The sequence below is a fragment of the Pezoporus occidentalis genome, unplaced genomic scaffold (assembly GCF_034315485.1).
Source record: "Pezoporus occidentalis ecotype Australia unplaced genomic scaffold, CSIRO_AGI_Poc_V1 ctg13, whole genome shotgun sequence".
Lineage (NCBI taxonomy): Eukaryota > Metazoa > Chordata > Aves > Psittaciformes > Psittacidae > Pezoporus > Pezoporus occidentalis.
Window position 1 is genome coordinate 1,978,458 of NW_026913103.1, and position 20,417 is coordinate 1,998,874.

The window sequence follows — 20,417 nt, forward strand, 5'->3', positions numbered from 1 at the left end:
ATGAATCCAACATCATCTTAAAAAATAATGAACAAAGGATGATGGTGTAGTTACTCCTCAAATTAATAATTCTTTTCAGTATTTTATAGGTTTCTTGAGGGTTCATTGTTTTCTGTCCTTTTAGAACATGTTTAGATGTTAAGTTTGCAGTAATTATTATGCAGTAATAAATTTGTACTCCAATGTGGAGGCTGAGGAGCTCTGACTTTGTAAAGAGGCATTTTTTTTATATTATACTTTCTGAAAAATTGAGGGACAAAAGGAGTTGGACCTTGAGTCAAAGTCCAGTTAAACATCTCAGTAATTTTTCAAGTATGCAACCATATAGTGCAGGTGGCTAGAGGTTGAGATGACAACTGAAGTATCACTTTAACAGCTGCTTCATTTCACTATCTCTTGGCTCATAAACTTTATTTTTAATGAGCCTGCCTTTAAGACCACTAAAAAATGACCTTCACAGAGAACTACAAGGATCTACAGTGATGACCAAAATAGCTTTCTTAGGCAGTGCGTAATACCACAGTGACCATAGCATAGAAAATAAGCAGTATGGTGAGAAAGACATGCTAATTACTCATGAGAATATTCTGCATTTTCACACTGACAGATTCTTGTGGTAGATATGCAAGTAATCCATTACCTCCAACTCATACTAATCTAGATATCTTCATTGGCTTTAATAGTTTTATACCAGCTACCAACTGAGTGAATGGCCTGTGATTTTAAAGTCACATTTAGCAGCTGTATGCTTTCTTACAAGAAAATACGTTATGTAATAAACTAATAATTAAAGAGGCTTTAATTCTTACCCTGTCCTGCACTTTGCTTGCTGATTTGTAGTAAAAACTTTCTAGTAACTATCTCTAATTTTCACCCGCTTTCCTTACCTAAACACATTTCAACCTTCAACCTTGCTATTCTTCATTTAAGGGTATACTGCTAGTCTAACTCAAGGCAGTGTGGGTCTGGAAGGGCATCTAAGGATCAAGCTAAAAAACTGGAGCTTGAGAGGGTGAAGAAAAGGTGCTCACAAAGCTGTGTATGAATAGTGTGGCCTTTGGGAAGAAGGGTACCTGTGCTGGGAAGCTGAGCTTTCTGAGTATGCCATTTAAAAAAAAAAAACAGTTCCAAATTGAGCTGTAATTTTAAGAGCCAATTATTCTGAGTTACTTTAAACCACCCATACCACAACCCTGTCTACTTCTGAAGTAGATGTAATAATTTAGTCCTCTGACATTGCAGCCACTTGCTAGACCTTTTTTATCATTGTGTCCAAAAGCAATCAAAATGTCTTGCTGAAAGCACTAAAAAGTACACTAAAGCTCCCGCTTCTGCTGTTACAGATCTGTAAGATTTTTCACTGAAAACAGACCTTTGCTTGCTCAAAAGTCTAAAAACCAGCCAAAACAATAATGATTTTATTATTTGCATTCCAAAAGCAGCTGAGACCAAGAGTTCCGTATGCTACACATGGTCCAAAACCAACAACAAATTGGTCATGCCCTCTTTAAAATGTGATTTTAAAGTTTAGCGGGAGCATGGGAAAACAAACGAGGACTGAACATAGAGATGGAGCAAAAGGAAGCAAAATAATGCAATATAAAATAGCATGCTAAATAGTTTGACAGCTTTTCTACTAGTGTTTTAAACAAGCATAAAAGTACAGTAGTTTTTGTGAGGACTGATCACGTTGCTGCTGCTACTGGAATTAAAAGAACATCTTTGTTCTTTGTTAAGCTCTGCCTTCAAGTGATGTCTGCCCAACAGTACACCCTGAGGCACATGTTAGATTTGAAAGTTCAGCTTTATGGACTGTCTTTTATGTTGTATGTCTTTTGGGCTTAACTAAAGACACAGTGAATGTTGTTAATCTTCAAAATCTGGAAATATGCTCTGGGGTCAGTGAGCATCTGGACGAGTTCCAGCAAAAGCTCTACTGTTCTGTGCTACTGTGCTAGCTGATGCCCTTTTAATTTGCTACCCAGACACAATGTGAGCAGTTGAAGGAAATGGCAGCATTTCACAGGAAAATACAAACCAAGCTTTGCTTGTCTTCACTTGTTCCCAAGAAAGTAGTTCAGAATGTTATGCATACAATATCACAAATTTACTCAAATGAAATTTCTTACACCTTTTTTCTCCACTATTATTCTCCTACAACATTACTTTCAAAGCCTTCTTCTAAAATGAATAGAAAATACACAAAAAAACCTCTGCAAGCAAGCTTCTTGCTTAATTACTTATTACAGTATTCTGAAGGCTAGGGGAGGTATTGCTGCTGAAATATTTGTTAAAAAAAAGTATTGTTAAAAAAATAAATTGCTGCCTGAATTCTACTTACTGAATTTTATCTATTTATTTTTCTTAATATTGGATCATACAGTTATACTTGTACCTCTGTATGGGATAGAGTAGATTCAATCCCTGCCCGTGCTGCAGTGGGCATGTGTTCTCCTAAGTCTTAGGTATTTCTAGGTTTTGGGAAAGCCTGTTGTCATCCATAACAATCCCCAGCTGCTAGAAGGATGACTTAAGGCCATAGACATAACTTGAAGCAGCCACTTTGCTCAGCCCCTGCTGTGTTTCATATATCTAGTTTATCTCAAGACTGGTTCAGAATATAACCAGGACCCAGCAGCAGGAAAAAAACCTATTTATTTAGATTGTGTATGTCAGATGATAATTGCATTTTTTTAGTTGCTTTCATGAAAGTTATTTTGAACCCTTTTAATAAATGTACTGTTTCCATGATATATCCTATTTTTTTATTTGATTTGGTGGGCTTTATTTTGTTTGGGGTTTTAATGAAGTTCCTCATAGCCATACAAGGTGGCTGACAATATCTGGAAGTAAGAAGTATCTTTACACTCTTCCTTCCACTTCACTATCAAATTATGTTACATTAGTCATTCTTCCATCTATATGTCATTAATAACACCAAGTTAAAACATAATTGAAGACACATTTACAGAGATGGTGCCAGCATTTTGTTTGCCATTTGCATAGAATTTTCAGCCCTCCTGCTTCAAGTGAGGTCTGTCTCAGGTAATTTAATTTATATTCAGTTTGGAATAATTTGTTTTTTTTATACATAAATTCATATGCATATTTAAAATAGGTTGTGTAAACCATGCGCTCTTTTTCAGCCTTGGTTGGCCTTCTGACATCTTTGATACACTAGGCATCTTCCTGGGATGCTGAGTCAGCTTTAAGAATTAATCATATCCACAAGTTCAGCTGATTCATCTACCAGTATATATGTTTTGGATTACCTTTATCACTAGCCCTGTACAGATCTGCTGGGAGAGCTACCACTAAAGTATTCTCTCTTGTCAGGTACACAACAGCAATTAATAATTTAATTTGCATTTCCTGAAAAAACAAACAGGATTGCTCCAAGTTAACACTTTTGTTAATAGAAGAGAGCACCATAATCAGCTTCCACCTAAACCATTATTCTCGTCTTGACTAGCCAAGCTGGCCTTCCTATAGTGAACTAGATTATAACAAGGACTGCCTTATCATTTACCTTTTTTAGAGCTCTTAGTTGTTTATTGGGTGCCAACAGTGGTAATAAAGCTGTTCCTTGCTACATCCTTGCAGTAGATTAAGGTTGCAGTCCAGCCCATTAAGTTCCTTTGAGAATGTGGATGTTGAGAAATTACTGGTGTCCAAAGAGAAGAAAATGGGTGAGACATGAAAGCTTCAGTCTTTCAGTATAAAATCCATGATTCCTTAATAAATGTAATAACTGCCATCATAGACTATTTTGCCTTCTCTTTAACATGATGAACTTTGTTAGAATTTTTTTAACATTATAATGGCTTTAATATTTAATACTTTTGTCTGTATTTACACTTTATCATACCTTTTTCTCAGTAAAGTAGGTTCTGATATTAATTTTGTTCTTCTGGTACAGATTAAAGAGCATCTCGCCAAAGGACAGAGGATGTTGGCTGGGGATGGCATGTCCCAGGTAACCAAGACACTACTGGATTTGACTCAGAGGAAGAATTTTTATGCAGGGGACCTTCTGATTTCTGTGGAAATTCTCAGAAATGTTACAGACACATTTAAAAGAGCAAGCTATATCCCTGCATCTGATGGGGTGCAGGTAAGAGATACATTTTAAGGTAACGTTTCAGTTGATGGAGTTTATGTCAGTATACTGCGTGTCACTTATTTTACCCATAAGGAAATGAAATACTCTGAATGAATAAACGTTGTTCAAATAAAACTAAGATGGAAGTGTAAAATAGGAAAAGACATGGCTACGTTTAGTAAGGGAAATAAGCAAAATAATGCAGCAAGTAAAAAATGAAAATGCTTTCTTTGGAACATATATTTTAGTGTCTTTTTCTTTCAAGGTTTGATTTGATTTGATTGATATGTTGGTATTTTTTTTGCATTAAGCATTCACTAGTGTTGTTTGTCCTAGCTTATTTCAGTTCAAAATCTATCCACAGTATTTAGTTATGCAATTCTGACATTGCTTCTTCAGTTCAAATAAATAAACTTAATTAAAAGTGCACAGGACTGATGGATAATACTTCTGATATGAATTTTCTATTACATTTGTTAGATTAAAACTTCTTGTGCAAGAGGCCAATTAAAATAGTGTCAGAGCTAAAGCTACTATGCTTACTTGAGCATACTGGGCTGTACAACTCAGTGTGTAATATTTATTAAAATAAGTATTTCTCAGAATTGCTAGACCAGGATATTGGTATGTTTTTCCAGAGTTAAGTTTTCATAAGCCTGCTATTAATATTCAGTTTTCTTGGTTTTCTATGCACGAAGAAAAATTAACTTCCATAATAAACCCACGTTTCTTGTTGGCCAGCTGAAAGGAATATTTTTTTAATTTCTTTCATGCTTTCAGCAATCTGATAGCCCAGTGTTACTTCATCATTTACAGCCATTACAGAAATCTGGTAGAATAAACTTTAAAAAACTGCTTAGTACAAGTGGTTTTGTTCATGGGCTTAGCAGACCAGGTCATTTGCACTTTACATACATTAGAGAGAATTTGACTCTTTTCCCACTAGTGGCAGTGCCAAAAGTTCTGTTCACTTCAGCAATGTAGAACTCTTTCCAGAATTTGTAATAGTGTTCTGGAAGAACCTGGCAAAATGGTTAGTACTATTTTAATATTTTTGATTACTCATTTTAAAGTGAAGGAGAAAGGAAAGGCCATATTGTGAAGGAAATAAGGAAGGATTTCCCAAACCAAAGAAATAACTGTATTTCATGTTTGGATGCCTAAATATAAAGAGGTTTTAAATCCCAGATGGAAAAAAAATACAAAGAAAGAGAAAAAAAATTCTTTACAAGTTGCAAGCTAAGGTAAAATCTTAAAACCAATCCATAATGTTCAGGAAAGTAAGTGAAATTAGAATTAAACGTATGCATTGCACAGGATATATTAAGCAATGTTTCTGTTACTGACTTCTGTTTATATAAAATGAAATCCTGGATCAGTTAACATCGGACTGTCAATTTCTGAGAAACCCAATTTTCCCCATATGTAAATGTATGTCATATGCTACCATACTCTGGAGGATCATATTTAATTTTTATTTCCACTTCACATATTTTCATGCTTTCTAGACCATCATCAAAGTAAGTGACAAAAAAGTGAAAATTAAATTAATTTGCACAAAAATACCAAGATTATTTTTTCTGAAGATACTCTGTGTGGTGTTTTAATTCCACTCAAATTTTTGCACTAGATAAAGGGTAGAATTTCTTAGTGTTATTTGTTTCTTTTAAATAAATTATTAGAAAAGCATGAGTGAAGTTTAAAATCCCTGAAAGTAGTAATTTATCATTTCGTGTGATGTCAGAACAGTATATTATGAATTATGGGTGATAGTATTTTTTTAAGGTCCATACAAAAACAACAGTTCCACTAAAATCGAGAAAGAAAAAATGTGTCTGTCTGTTTGTTTCTTATATGTTTCATCCATCTGGATAGTCCCTCAACTGTCTATAATCTGTCTTACAGCCAGTGTGAATTTCCATGAATAGTACCAGAGATGTGATTCAGAGACTCCATAACAAAAAGAATGACCAGAAAAGTGAGATCAATTTTGAAAATTTCAGGCTAATTACTCAAAACAAAGATGCCACTTCCTGATGTGCTGCATAGAAAATGACACTTGTTTAGGAAGACAGATACCAAAAGCAAAACAAAGCTGCTAGAGTATGCATGTCTAGTGCCAAGTTATTCATTATATGACTGGTTTTCTTTTTGCATATTTTAACCTTTTTTTTTTTTTTGCAACAATATTTATGTATACATTGCGCATACAGTGTCAGGCTATGTATGAGGCAGTTAAACAGGGAAGTTATCGTGCATCAAGATATAGCAGATATATCAGAATAGCAAAAATAACAGACATATAGCAGAAATAACAGATACAGCAGAAATAACAGAAAACAAAAGCCATGCAATTATTCTACAAGCAGGATCTTTCTCTTAATATAAGAATTATTTCAAAATACACTGCAGGTACACTAAGGCTACAAGATGGCCACTTTACTATTACTTGTGTAAGAAGAATTCTACCTGGAAGATAATTAACGTTTTATATAAGCATAATATAAGTAATATTTTAGAACACTTTCCAGAGCTGGTCTAAGAGTGCTTGAAGGACCTTGTAAGGGCAGGACAGCAGGAACAGAACTACATTTCAGGAGAGAATGGCAAAGTAACTCGTACAATCCCTGATCCAGCGACCAACAGGAGACAAGGTTTCCCCCAAAGAAGTTAGAGTGGTATAATCCCATCTATATTAGCCACAGGGACCATTGCTGTCAGTCAAGGATTAATGGGATTGTGCAATGCTTTCTTCCCCTCAACTTCCCCCTTCCCTCCCCACACACTCCCTATGCTGAAGTCCAAAAGTGGAGGTGACTTAAGGCTATCCATTAATTCCTTGTAGCAAGGAATTCTTATCTAGCTGTATAAAGGGATTTATGACAGCTTTATGCCTGCAGATAGGGTCAAAGAATTTGTACTGCGGAAAAAAAAAAGACTGAAAGGAAGGAAATTAAATTAGGAAAACATAGTTGTCTGTTCCTGACTGTAACTGGCATTATCCTCAAAAATCCTGGGAAAAAATAAAGGGGTTTAAAATTTGACTCAGGCTGTTACATTTTCTGTAGTGGCCAGTTCAGTAATACATAAGCCCTGCCTTGAAAAGAAGAAGTTTGAGTCTACAGGGAGGTCCAGTGTTTACTGCAGTAATACCACCAGATCACATCTATAATGCTTCTAAAGTTTAGCCTTCATACTATTAATTATTTTAACAAAAGGCAATGCTGTTTCTTGCAGCATTAATGCAATGAACAAGAGAATAGTCAAAATAGGTGAAAGACTTTTTAACCCCTATTATCCTGTCACATTTTTGGCATGCATCCCATATCTGTTCATTATTGAAGCAGCAAAGCCATTTAATTGTCTCAGTTTAACCACAAAGCAGTGCATTGCCGACTGGACAATCTTTATACATCTCAGCCTCCACAGCTACCATAAATATGATATCAAGCAGAGTTAGAAAGAGAGAAAAAAAGAGTATCTCAGGAAGCAAGATGTTCTTATCACTGTGTTCATATACATCATTTATGGTTTATAGGCAAGTACAAAGTATATGTTAAATAAGATATTGCTTATCTTTTATTTGTACTTGAGTCTAGGATTTTTTATAAGCTTTTTCACATTTATTTCTGTTAATTATTGGTCATTTTAATGCTTTCATATAACTAAAATAAACATAAAATTTAATGAGCACAGTATTAGCAAAACCATATAATTTATCATCTGCAAGAAACATTTATAACTCCTGAGTGTATTTCAGTCAATCTAGGCTGCTCTCAGATATATCTCATTACACAGACATGAATACTTTTGTAATTAAGGCTTAAACGGTTTCTGCAGGGAAATCAGTGGCTGAAATGTAGTGCAAAACTAGCTCCTTAGTATGATAAATTTTCCCACAATGGGTCCCATTCTGCAACACAAGGCTGCTGCTGGCACCCTAACAAATTAAAGTTAGCTAAAATTTCAGTCCACTGGATCTCCACAGTATTACACTGGAAAAGCACAAAATTACCATTTTTCTAAAAGTGTTTTCCTTACGCAAAATCCCCTCAGGCCGACTCTTCACCAAAATCATAACATCCTAGAGTAGATGTGGTTATAGTGCCATGAAAGTGTTTTGGCCAGAATAGTTTATTTTACTTGAGGGACCAATAAAGCTGTACATCTTTCCTAGCTGAAGTTGCATTTGCACAATTATCATTTGCCAACCTGGCTAAACTGGCAAATCCTTTGTAATGAATACTAAACATAACTCTTTTCATTATACTTTATTTTGCTACCAAATACCTGAAAAAGAGTAAAGATATTCTTGGAGTATATGCGATACATAGCTACATTTTTCTCTTATTATCTTCAGCTTGACTGGAAATTTCCCTTTTGTGTCACTGCAAATTGGATCAAACCATGATAATATTTTTCTTTTATTCCCTGTCATTAATCCCAGTCATCCTCTCCCAATGCATACTTATTAGCCATTTCGTTTCTTTCATGGAATTTCATGTTACTGAAGCTTATGGATATTTTGCTCTTGACTTCAGCAAGAGAAGAATTGTGCCCTTATTAATGTACAGGATTATTTTGCCCATGTTCACCAAGGTGTCAGTCGCCTCTATATTGAATTTGAAAAGTTACATCAGTTTTTATCTGTGTCAATTTTATGGTTAGCATAATTAGTTTCCAAATGATAAGGCAAAGATCTGTCCTCCCACTTGTCAAGGAGTTAGTGTTAGGACTAGATTAAACTGAAAAAAAATGGGTTTATGTAAAAATAGTTTTCATGTAAAAAATAGTTGCCTTAATTTTTGCTTAATTTTGTTTCCTACAATATTTTACTTATATGGTTGTGAGACACGTAGAATATCTGTGATATCTCATAAATTGAAATTAACACTTTTGCATGCATAGCCACAGTATCCATAGTACTCTAAGTGTGGAAGTTATTTCTGCTCTCATTTCAGTCGCTGTGCAGTAGAATGCTTTGTACTTTCATTAATAGTGAATTAAAGTTACTTTTCACTTAAACCTTTTTTAAGCCCTATTTATCCTCCCCAAAATGGCTAAAAAATAAGGGCAGGTAAAAGAATGACCATTAATCTGAGTTCCAGTAGGGTCCTATCATTGGTATTCCACTTAAAGATTTTTTAGAGGTTGCAAGGATCTTAATTGCACTTTTCAACTAAGGTCAGTGGAAACTACATGTATCTTTTATGAAGGGACAGATAAACTGTAATTGGCAGGGTGTAGATAAAATTGACATTCTGCACAAAAAAATGATATGGGCCTAAGAAGAACAGACTGCATAAATTCTTATGTTTTAAAGATGAAGAAGTTGAGAATACAAATTGGTAGCGAGAGCAGACAAAATTAGAAAGGAAAGTTCTCCAGAAACAGTTGGAAGAAAGTGATTGTTAAAATGTGTGATTTAAAAGCTAAATTCCATGAGGGTTTTTTTTCTGTATTTGGGTTTTTCTTTGTTTCTGTTTGTTTTATTTCCTTATAGTTAATGAATAGGAGAGTTGAATAAAAAATTTAACAGTTTAAGGTAAAAAACCCTATGAAATTATTTATTCCCTTTCTTTTGAGATTACTAAAAGAGAGGCAGACGTAACTTTTTAAAAGTAAGGTGCACTTGGTTTCACATAGCATTTACCAACGAAATACCATTGTATGCCCTATTTATTGTCATTAAGGATCATAATCGTGTTTGGAATAGAAACTAGTGACCCTGAGCCTGATGTTTTCTAAGCATATGTTATTTGCAAAATAGATAGCTGTCTAGTTTCTGTAATAAGAACAATTTGAAAATAGAACACTGTGACATTTTGAAGTTTAGCAAGTTTAAAACAGTTCTTGTTTTATACAAAGCAGTACTATGGAACCTGTTTATATAGCCAATTAATTGTAAAATATTCGTGCCATTTTATTGAGCTGACATAGTTTGTTATACCTTCCACTGACAGAAAATAGGCTGCAGAATTGCATCTATAATAGAAAAAGGAAAACTTTCTTAATGTCAGTTTAGGGATCGGACTGCTTATGTCATTGAGGATCAATTTACTTTCTCTTTTATTTAATTGATTTTTCAGAACTTCTTTCAAATCATTAGTAACCTCTTAGATGAAGAAAACAAAGAGAAATGGGAAGATGCACAACAGGTAAGATTTGCATTTTCTAGCTCATCAGTTTAAAAAATTGGAGACTGTACATATTATGACATTCACTGTGAGAGAAACCACACATTAGGTCAGTAAATGATGACAAAATGAAATGTATGGTTTCAAAAATCAGGTTAAGCATACACCCAGGTGTAGGAGAAAGGAAATCCTAAGTGAGACAATATTTTGGGAATAAATGATCCTTTTCAAAAAAGGAGCAATTCCAGCATCCATTAGCTAATTCCTTATATTTTCTTACAATTAAGAATACAAGGCACTTCTCTTGATGAACAGATTTTCATTGCATTCTATGGGATTATTCATTATGTCTTTCCTTTTGGTATAATGAAGTACATACAAAAGCTGTAAAATGCTGCAAAGGCCTAGCTGCAATTATTCTTTTATTAAACAGAATATATAAGAACTCACCTAAAAGAACTCATACAACACCACCAAAGAACTTACAGAAATGTAAACAATAGACCTTTTTTAGAAGCTTGTATTTAGATGAACGGTTGTGATCCTTAAGATTGACAAATTTCAGTAGTAAGTTAAAGAAGATGATAACACTTTATAAAATAGTATAATCTAACAAAAATAATTAATTTAAAACACAAAAGTTTAAAATTCAAATTAAAACTTCTTTTTTTCATTTTCTGCTTGGATAGAAATATTTCCTACATGCTTATACCAAGAACATTATAGAGTTATGTTAATATTTTTGTTCATGAAGATGACCATAGAACTATCAGAGTTATTCAGATACAAATAACAATGACAATGAACAGATAATTATCAACAGACTAAAATACATAGAGATAGTCAGAGGGAAGGAAACATTTCTATATAAAAAATGATTAAAGAAAGCAAGATATTCAGTAGCTTGTTTTGGGTTGGTTTTTTTCTGACACAAAAGTGCTAAATGCTGGACAAGAATTCCAAAAGAAGTATCCTTATGAGCATTCTCCTTTATACTATTCCTTAGACATCTACCTGTTTGCCACTGTCAAAGGCAAGAAAACATCTTATACAGATCTTTGGTCTGCCCTTGTAAGGTCATTGCCACTGTATTAAACAGATACTTGAAATTTCTTCACTTTTAATGGGGTTCTTAATAAATCACTATGTGTTTAAAGGCCTTTGAAACTATTCAACTTCAGTTTTGTAAGTTCATCTTTATAGCATGACTAGGAAGGGAAAGATCACGACTTTTCACTATTCATTCAAACCTTGCAGTGGACATATGACGCTGCAGCTGACACATTGTATTTTAGACAGAAATCATATTTTTCTTTTGTTGTTTTTCTGTTCCTGTGTGTAGGAACCAGCTACAAAACCAGACAAAGTATGTCATTTTCCTTAGTGATGGTGGACGGAAGCAGCAAAATCACATGCGTGTGAGCAGTTTCCATAAACAGCACCAAGATATTAACCACTATTAAGCAGTTATTTCAGCCCATTACTGAACAAACAGGGTAATACTCCTTATATTATCAGCCTTGTCTTCTTCTGCCTCCACCCTTACTCATACCATGTCCACCATCCACAAAGATAGGTGATGACAGCGCCTAAGAGGTAGTTATGAGAATGTGGAGGTAAGAGAGGGAACAACAAATCTCCAGTTCCCTTCACTCATGGCTGCTGGTAGAAGTGGTGTTGAAAAAAGGGAGAGGAGAGTATTTCTACTTTTCTTTATCTCTTTCTCTCTGCCTGGTAATTCATTGTCTCGCAGACCAGAGTACAAGACTGGTAGGCAAGCAGGAACATATGCAAGCACCAAGATGGGCTGAACGTAGGAGTAGCTGCCTGCTGACAAAGGTGGGGAATTCACTATATCTCAGATTCCTCATCTGTGGCTCCCACAGAAGTCATACCCCTGGTCTTGTTACTGTTCATTGGCAGTTACACAAGCAGACTCTAAAAAACTGTTGAAGCAAGCAGCTCTTTATACCAGCTAGGAAGGGTGAGCTGGATTCTTAAGTACTCATAAGATTCCTTTTTTCTTTCATTGCTGAAAAACAAAACAAAACAAAACAAAGCAACCCCCCAAACCAAAGCAAAAAGTCAAACACAAATGAAAACAAAAACAAAAACAAAAAAAACAAAAACAACAACAAAAAAAACCACAAAAACCTTCCTATACAAAATATTATTTTCTGCTATATTTTGCATGTAACACTGAAAAGTTATGATTAACCAGATTTGGATTTTAAGCCAGAAACAATATTCTTTGAAATTATTAAATCCTGTGTGAAGACTTTTTTAGTTTTTATTTCAAAATCAAGGTAAGAATTGAACTTGAAAAAAATGTGTGCAAGTAATTATGTGCTTTGAATACAACCTACTGCAAACACTCTTGACTCATTTAAAAAAGAGTAAAGGTTCAGCCTGTTTCTGGTTCAGCCACTCAGCTGGCTTTATTTTTAATTTTTTGGCAATTAAACATTACAAACCAAGGGGCAGTCTAACCATTTTTTTTGTCAGTTTGTATGATTTTCTTGAACTCCACAACTACTGTTAGCATAGACCACTAAGCCTGTTTTCTGGATTCTTTGCTGGAAAGAAAATCTTACCCACTGTAAGCAAATTGCTGACTTTCTATCAAGTATACAGCTGCAAAGCCTCGGCATATCTTTTTTGTTTTTGTTTTTTTCCTAGATTAAATGCTAGCAGTTTATACCATTAATTGCAGGTCATATATCATTCAGGTAAGAGGCACTCACTTTAATACTTGCCTTTTGTTAAGAACTGGTGTAAAGCACTGCACACAGGAAACCACTTCAAGTCTACAATACCTTAATTTATACTGATGTTTCAAAACACAGGGGCTATTCTGCATATTCTTCATCACCTTCTGCTGACATCTTACTGATTGACTGCTACTTCAAGTATATAAAAATTAAGAGTACCTCTGTAACACTGACTGTTCAATGGTTTCTGCTGATGTTATTAACTATAAAATTTTTTGCACAAGAACTAGGGTGAAAAAAATCTTTTACTGAAATGTATACTTAATACATAATGTGTGAGTGTGTGTGCTATGAATGAGATGGATGCAAAACTCACATTTACTACCTCAGTAGCTCGTCATTAGAAAAACGGAAATTAAGTCTCTTTCACCTGCTGCAGCATTTACAACCTGTTAGGGTCATAAATGTCACAACAAATTCTTCATAAAAATGGTATTGCTGCCTGACCTTTTATAAAAAGATCCATGGAGAAAACAAAGCATGTTGTGAAATTCTCTGTCCTGAAATAGGCACTATGGATCTAGACAGATAAAGCAAGATGAAGATGGAGTGCAGCATGCTGGAATTTATAGTCTTTATAGGCATTTTTTAGAGTCTGTGGTTGTGATAGTGGAAAGAATGGGTTGAATATTGCTCATAAAGTGAAATTTGGGCATCTCACTGATACGAAGAAGAAAGCACTGTGAACAGGTTATCCATTCTTTTTAATATCACAAAATATTGTATTACTGAAAATTGTCCTGTTCATAGCAGCCCATAAAAACTAAAAGTGTGGGGTTTTTTTTATGTATGTTATATGAGCAGATTTTTTAAGCTTATTAATAACTATTTTGATATTTAATGCAGTTTTGATGATGCATCATTATTGTTGAGCATAAAAGTTTTTTAATGCTTTTGTGATCACAGTAGCTTACAGCTTTGCAGATAAACTGTATTTCTTGGAAATGTGCTAGTCCTTACCATTTTGAAAATCATACTGAGAGGCTGTAATAGCAATGCAAAGGCAACTGCAATTCATCTTACTTTACTGTGCTGAGTTCTGGACTCCCCAGTGCAAGACATGGACATAGTGGAATGATCCCAGCGAAGAGCTATGAAGTTGCTTAGGGAATTGGACCATCTGATATGCCAGGAGAGGCTGAAAGAGCTGACACTATTTTGCTTGGAAAAGAGAAAGCTCAGTGGGGATCCTATCAATATTAAAAATTCCTGAGGGAACGGGGAGTAAAGAAGACTGAGCCAAACTCTTCTCAGTTCTATTCAGTGACAGGACAAGAAGCATGAGAGAAAAATTAAAATACAGCAAGTTCCATTTAAATACCAAAAAAACACCCCAACTTTTTCACTGTTAGAGTGATTGAATGCAACTGGCTCCAGCTGTCTCCATTCTTGCAGATGTTCAAAATGCAACTGCATGTGGTCTCAGACAACCTGCTAGAGCTGATCTTACTCTGAGCAGGGGATTGAACTAGGTGATTTAAAGAGGCCCCCATATCAGCAATGATAATAGTATTACGAGTAAAAATTTGTATTATTTAAGTATTTATGAAAGCAGCAAAAGTTTATCATGTGAAGAGGCCATGGTAAGATTCACTTTCAGCTTTTTGTGCAAATAGTTCTGAAGTTACTGAAGATATATTCCAGAGGAAGGAAGAATATTTTAATTAGAATTATGGTGGAATATAAAACGCTTTCACCATTAATGAAAATAAAGTCCAGTAAAAATATTTTTTTTGATAAATGCAGTGAGTTACAGCAAACATTCCACAGTTCAGTGCAAAGCTGATTTCATGTAGTTGTATGGGAAGCAGAATCTGTTCACATGAGGATCTAATGACAAAATGGCTGGTTTACAGTGAAAGCAGCTGTTTGGTATTGAAACATGGGAAGAGCAGTTTGACTATTTTCACATTTCATTTGATTTCACTTAGACTTTATTTGAACTTGCTACTGTAAAGATTTTGATATTATACTTAGTGACATGTCTGACCTTCCTTTGTTAGATCTATCTGGGTTCAGTGGAGTTAATGCAGGTGATTGAAGATTTTATACACATTGTTGGAATGGGAATGATGGACTTTCAGAATTCATACCTAATGACTGGAAATGTAGGTAAGAAATAGGAATTTCTTCTATCAAATTTATGACCTATTGAAAATCAGAAATTGCAAGTATGTACTATAAGGTTGCTGCTTTGATCACAATCCAGACTGGGTTGCTCTTCTTCCTCCAGATTATCTCTGTTGCTTGGTTATCTCTCTTCTGGTTTAAAACATTTGGTTTGCCTTACACATTGGACTTCTTTTTAATTGAATCTGAAGACCTAATCAAAGTTTCAGACTCTAAAGAAAAATCAGAAAATACTCACCAGAATATATGAACTGGTATATGTTAAAGAATTTCCAGGATATACAATGTTTCAATGGTAATTTAGAAAATCATGCCAATTAAGATAATAATTATATACTTAATAGCTTGAAAAATGATTTTTTTTGACATTATCTCTTTTAATAGTCTGTTCTCCCAAAGAACAGGTTTTTCATGTTATGATGTAATATAATTAGCTTAGACAGGTAAACAATAATTAAAAATTTAGTTTCCAGAATAATTAAAGCCTATAGATTCTTACATCAGTTCTTTCTATGTATGACAGTTTCAAAATTTTATTCAGATTTGGTTTTCAAACATTTTTTTTTGTCAGTGGAGAGTTGCCAGGAAATATAATCAAATAATAACAAACATGAAATACAAAAATACTTAGGAACTGAATTCCAATTATTATAGCCAGAAATGCTTCTGCAATATTGCAGCATCTTATTAAAAATTCAACTAAAAAAGTTAGTCTGAAAAGCTATTTTCTCAGCATTTTGTCTTTGCTTGTTATCTTCTTTATTCAATTAACTTTCTATAGCTGCATTTTCATGATGCCAAGAAAGTATTAGGTAGCTCTATGAAATGGACAAATTCAAAAGATATGTTTTTCTGGTAGGAAAGCTTCTGGTTTCAACATATTCTTTCGGATTTTCAGTTATCATCTTCCTGCATCTTTATGTCAATCAGTTCTTCAGAAAGTCATTAAAGTTACTTAGAAAATACAGTCATTTAGAAATTAGTTGGCAGAATAAAGAAGAGAATTTTTTCAACTGTCCCTATTGCAAATATAACGTAATGTGCAATAATAAATATTTGTTATTGTTCTCCGGTTCATATTTACAGTGACAGGCTTGGAAACACTAACCCCTGCAAGGCATAGCCTTGTATTGGAGACATGTCAAAGAACTCACCAAAAACAACTCTGGCAGTCTTAAAATGTTTAAAACATTTCAGTAGACAGCATGGGTATCTTCAGCTTTTAATTTAAAAGAGTGATTTTTTAATTTAAAAAAGTGATTTTTTTATTTCTTTTGTTTACTGTTTGTGCTGTAATAACACTTAAAGCTTCTTTCAAGTTGTCAGTCCTTCATTATGCTAGACCCAGCAAGAATTTATGAAGAAAAGTATCTTTATTGAAATGCTTGTTTCATGGCAGTTTTATGACAAAATAAAAAGATAAGATTATTTAAAGAGCACAGCCCATGCTGCTTGCCATGTTGTCCTGCATTCTGATCTGTTTGTCCTTTGGCAAATGGAAAAAAAAAAACACTTCACTGGAAAATATTTTAAGAAGATACATTCCAATAATCTGTGTCTCTAGATATTCATGTTTTCAAACAGTTAAAAACAAGGACTTTCCAATTGAACCAGAAATTATGCTATGCTCTGTCTAGTTGTCCTGGGTTTAGCAATAGCAGTCAATTTTTCTCCTTCTTGGTACCTGGTGCAGTGCTGTGTTTTGACTTTCAGCCTGGGAACAGTTCTGATAGCACTGATGTTTTCAGTTGCTGCTCAGTAATGTTTACTCTGACCAAGGACTTTCTGAGTCTCATGCTCTGCCAAAGGCGGAGTGGAAGCCAGGAGGAAGCAGAGACAGGACACCTGACCCAAGCTAGCCAAAGAGGTATTCCATAGCACAGCACATCATGTCCAGGGAGGTAACTGGGAGTTACCTGGAAGGACACGGGGTCTTCTGGGTCAGACTCATTTTTTGGCAGGTGGTATGGTATTCTCTTCCCTTGTTATTTTCTCTTATAATTGTTGTCGTTGGTGGTAGCGGTGGTGATTTGTGTTGTACATTGGTTGCTGGACTATTCTTGCCTCAACCTGTGGGAGTTGCATTCTTTTGATTCTCCTCCCCATCCCTCCAGGACCGGGGAAGGGGAGAGCCCCCGGGGTGAGGGGGTGCTGTCCTCGACTGTTTCCAGCCTAGCACCACTCACTGGGAATGAGTGAACAAGCTGTCTGGCTGGGTTTAAACCACAACACTAGTCTAGATAACTGCATAATTTTAACAGTCCCTTTTTAATTATCTTTCTCTTCACACATGTAAATTATTTTTAGGCACTCAGGAATAGGTCTGTTCTTAACTATATAACCATCAAAGGAATAGAAAGAAACTGGGAAGAGGAAAATTAATTTATAAGTTTATTCTTACTACCTAGCTCTGTGCTTTGACATACTGGTGTGTTTATCCTCTCATTGCTGGTCAACCGTCAAAAAAGGACAGCTTCACTGCTGTGCAACTCATTGACCAGAATACTTGCACTCAGGTGAAATTATGAGATGGGGACTCAAGATTGTTATCAGCAAGAATTTCTTATTTTTGTAAACAAAGAAGGAATGTGTCTGGAATAATTCAGTTTTAATGTAGTTATCCTCAGGGGGGCTGGCATAATTGTATCTGACTGACTATGTACTCAGAACTCGGGGAATGTTTATGTTGATCTCAACTGAGAGGAATGAACTGTGCAGTTGTTGTCTTCATTTTAATTCTGCTGTACCAACAAGTGTTTAAAAATGTCTGTGGTCTTATTTTATTATTTGTAATAAAATAGCAAACACATTTCATGCAGGAAGAAGATACGTGCATAAAGGAGGCCCAAGTTTTATATATTAATCTTTAAATAGAACTATCTGATACTTACTCCATAGTTATTTGACATAAAATATTCCTTCAGATATTTTAAATGCCTTTTGTTATATTTTCATTTTAAAGTCACTTTACAATTCAGATATATGAGAAAAAGGATTCTGTACTAAAGATGAAATACTGCTTCTTGTCAGAAAAAAAAATCCAGTTCTTCAGCAAATTTCACACTATATTAAGCTTTTGGTTTCCTTCTACTAATTTCAGTTTACAAGTTCATTTCTAATTGATTGGCACTATAGTGATTCATATACAATTTGAACATCTAATCATGCTTGACAGATATGCTAATCTCCTGTGATCCCACACAGATGGAATTGTATTTTATCCTTTCAAGGTACAGAAGCAAGTTTCAAGACACAGAAGCAAGTAGCTGTGTTTTAACAAGTTACTACACAACAGCTACACTGCAGTGACCATCCACTGCATATTCACAGCTCATGAAACATGGGAAGTTAGGAATGTTACATTAATGGTATGGTAGGCTAGACCATACCACATTATTATACATCTGAAAATAGTTAAGAAATTCCATAAGGACATTTGCCATGCTACTGTTAAACTTTTCAGTGTGGTGGCCTTTATCTCAAATTTTTCATTGCTTCTGAACAAAACATCAGAGACCAGTTCCAAACCCAGATGATCTGTGCTTTGGGGTTCATTTAAGCAGCTCGATCAATTCAAATGCATTACCATTAATGTGGAGCCCATGTCCTCTTAGATCTTCTCACAAGGACTGAGAGTCTGCTATGAAAATATTAACAAATGCAAAAGCAACAATTTGCTTTGATTGATAGTGCACGGCTGGGACAGAGGGTATTTGTTTTCTTTGTGTGTGCTCAGTTCTATATTATATTCCTCTAGGAAATGATTAGGTGAAATAAAAGCCTCTGATAGGGGACGAAAGCCTCCTTCCTCATCCTGCTCCTTCTCTTCTTCCTCCTCCTCACCCTCCACCTCCTCCTCTTCTTCAGGACCTGCTGAGCCCAGGAGAAGGATAGTGTGAAATAACAGCATCTTGTGCTACCACACAGTGTCCCTGAATTAGCTGAAAGCACAGACCCACCTGCAAGGTTACAACATGCAGGGGGAGAAAAGCTTTTAAACCATATTACTATTCTATGTTAACTACTTGCTTTCAGATTTCTCTGTTTTAAAAGGTGAGTTACTGATTTTAGATCAAAGAATTTATCTTGGCTTTTAACAGCCTTTTGAACTTTTTTGGAGAGCTAAAGGCCTAAGCAGATCCACCTAAGGGCTTTGGGTGATTTAGGGGTCACATCACAGTATACTATTAAGAATTTTGAAGAAATGTACTAAAAGATGGCTAAATAGCTATCAAGAAATATAAAGGGAGCAGTAATTAGGAGATACATATTTCTATGGCAAATTAGGATTTTTTTTGCAAAAAAAAATTTCCCTCTATTGTGAAATAAATTTCATTAGAAGCAGACAAAATAATGGAGTCTCTCTCTGTCAAAAATAAAGCTTACAGCTCTTAGAAGATATTAGAAGGAACACCAAATAATCTTGAAGTGCAGTGTGTTTTCATGGATGTTACTTAGAAGTGACAGAAAATAAACAGAATTTTTAGCATGAGAAAAGCCACTTTTTGTTAATGTTAATCTTATGAGTACTGATGTTTGAGTGATAGTAATGTTCCAAAATATGCAGATATCACCAAGTTATTTAGACTAGTCAAAGAGAGGAAAATCTGAAGATCTGCAGGAGGTATAGCAAAATGAAAAGAGAGTATCTACTGACAGATAAATTCAGTGTTGACAAAGTATGTAAGAGGGACTATTTCAGACCATACATAAGGTAGGAATCCAAGAAAATTCAGTAAAATTCCTGTTGTGGTTTAAACCGAGCCAGACAGCTCGTTTACTCACTCCCAGTGAGTGGTGCCAGGCTGGAAGCAGTGAAGTCCCATGTCCTGCCCCCCCTGCCCCCCAGGGGCTCTCCCCTTCCTCACTCCTGGAGGGATGGGGAGGAGAATCGAAAGAATGCAACTCCACAGGTTGAGGCAAGAACAGTCCGGCAACCAATGTACAACACAAATCACCACCGCTACCACCAACGACAACGATAAGAGAAAATAACAAGGGAAGAGAATACAACACCTCAGCACCAGCCGACTGATAACTCACCCCCCCCAGCCTAACCAAGCACCGACCGATACCTCCTCCAACCCTGTAGCCCTAGCCCTTCCGGGTAACTCCCAGTTACATCCTGGGCATGACGTGCTACGGTATGGAATACCTCTTTGGTCAGTTTGGGTCAGATGTCCTGTCTCTGCTTCCTACTGGCTTCTCCTCCTCACTGGCAGAGCATGAGGCTCAGAAAGTCCTTGGCCAGACCAAAACATCAGTGTTATCAGCTCT

The 20,417-nt window shown here is 35.3% G+C and overlaps 1 protein-coding gene across 6 annotated transcripts in view; it reads left to right on the forward strand.

Annotated features, from left to right (window-relative positions):
* ADGRB3 (adhesion G protein-coupled receptor B3) overlaps positions 1-20,417 on the forward strand; it is a 465,858-nt gene that overhangs the window by 223,472 nt on the left and 221,969 nt on the right. For all 6 annotated transcript variants that reach the window (XM_062608135.1, XM_062608134.1, XM_062608138.1 and 3 more), the window contains 3 exons: positions 3,920-4,114; positions 10,192-10,260; positions 15,014-15,122. In XM_062608135.1, the coding sequence (XP_062464119.1) occupies positions 3,920-4,114; positions 10,192-10,260; positions 15,014-15,122 (373 nt within the window). The remainder of the gene's footprint in view (positions 1-3,919; positions 4,115-10,191; positions 10,261-15,013; positions 15,123-20,417) is intronic.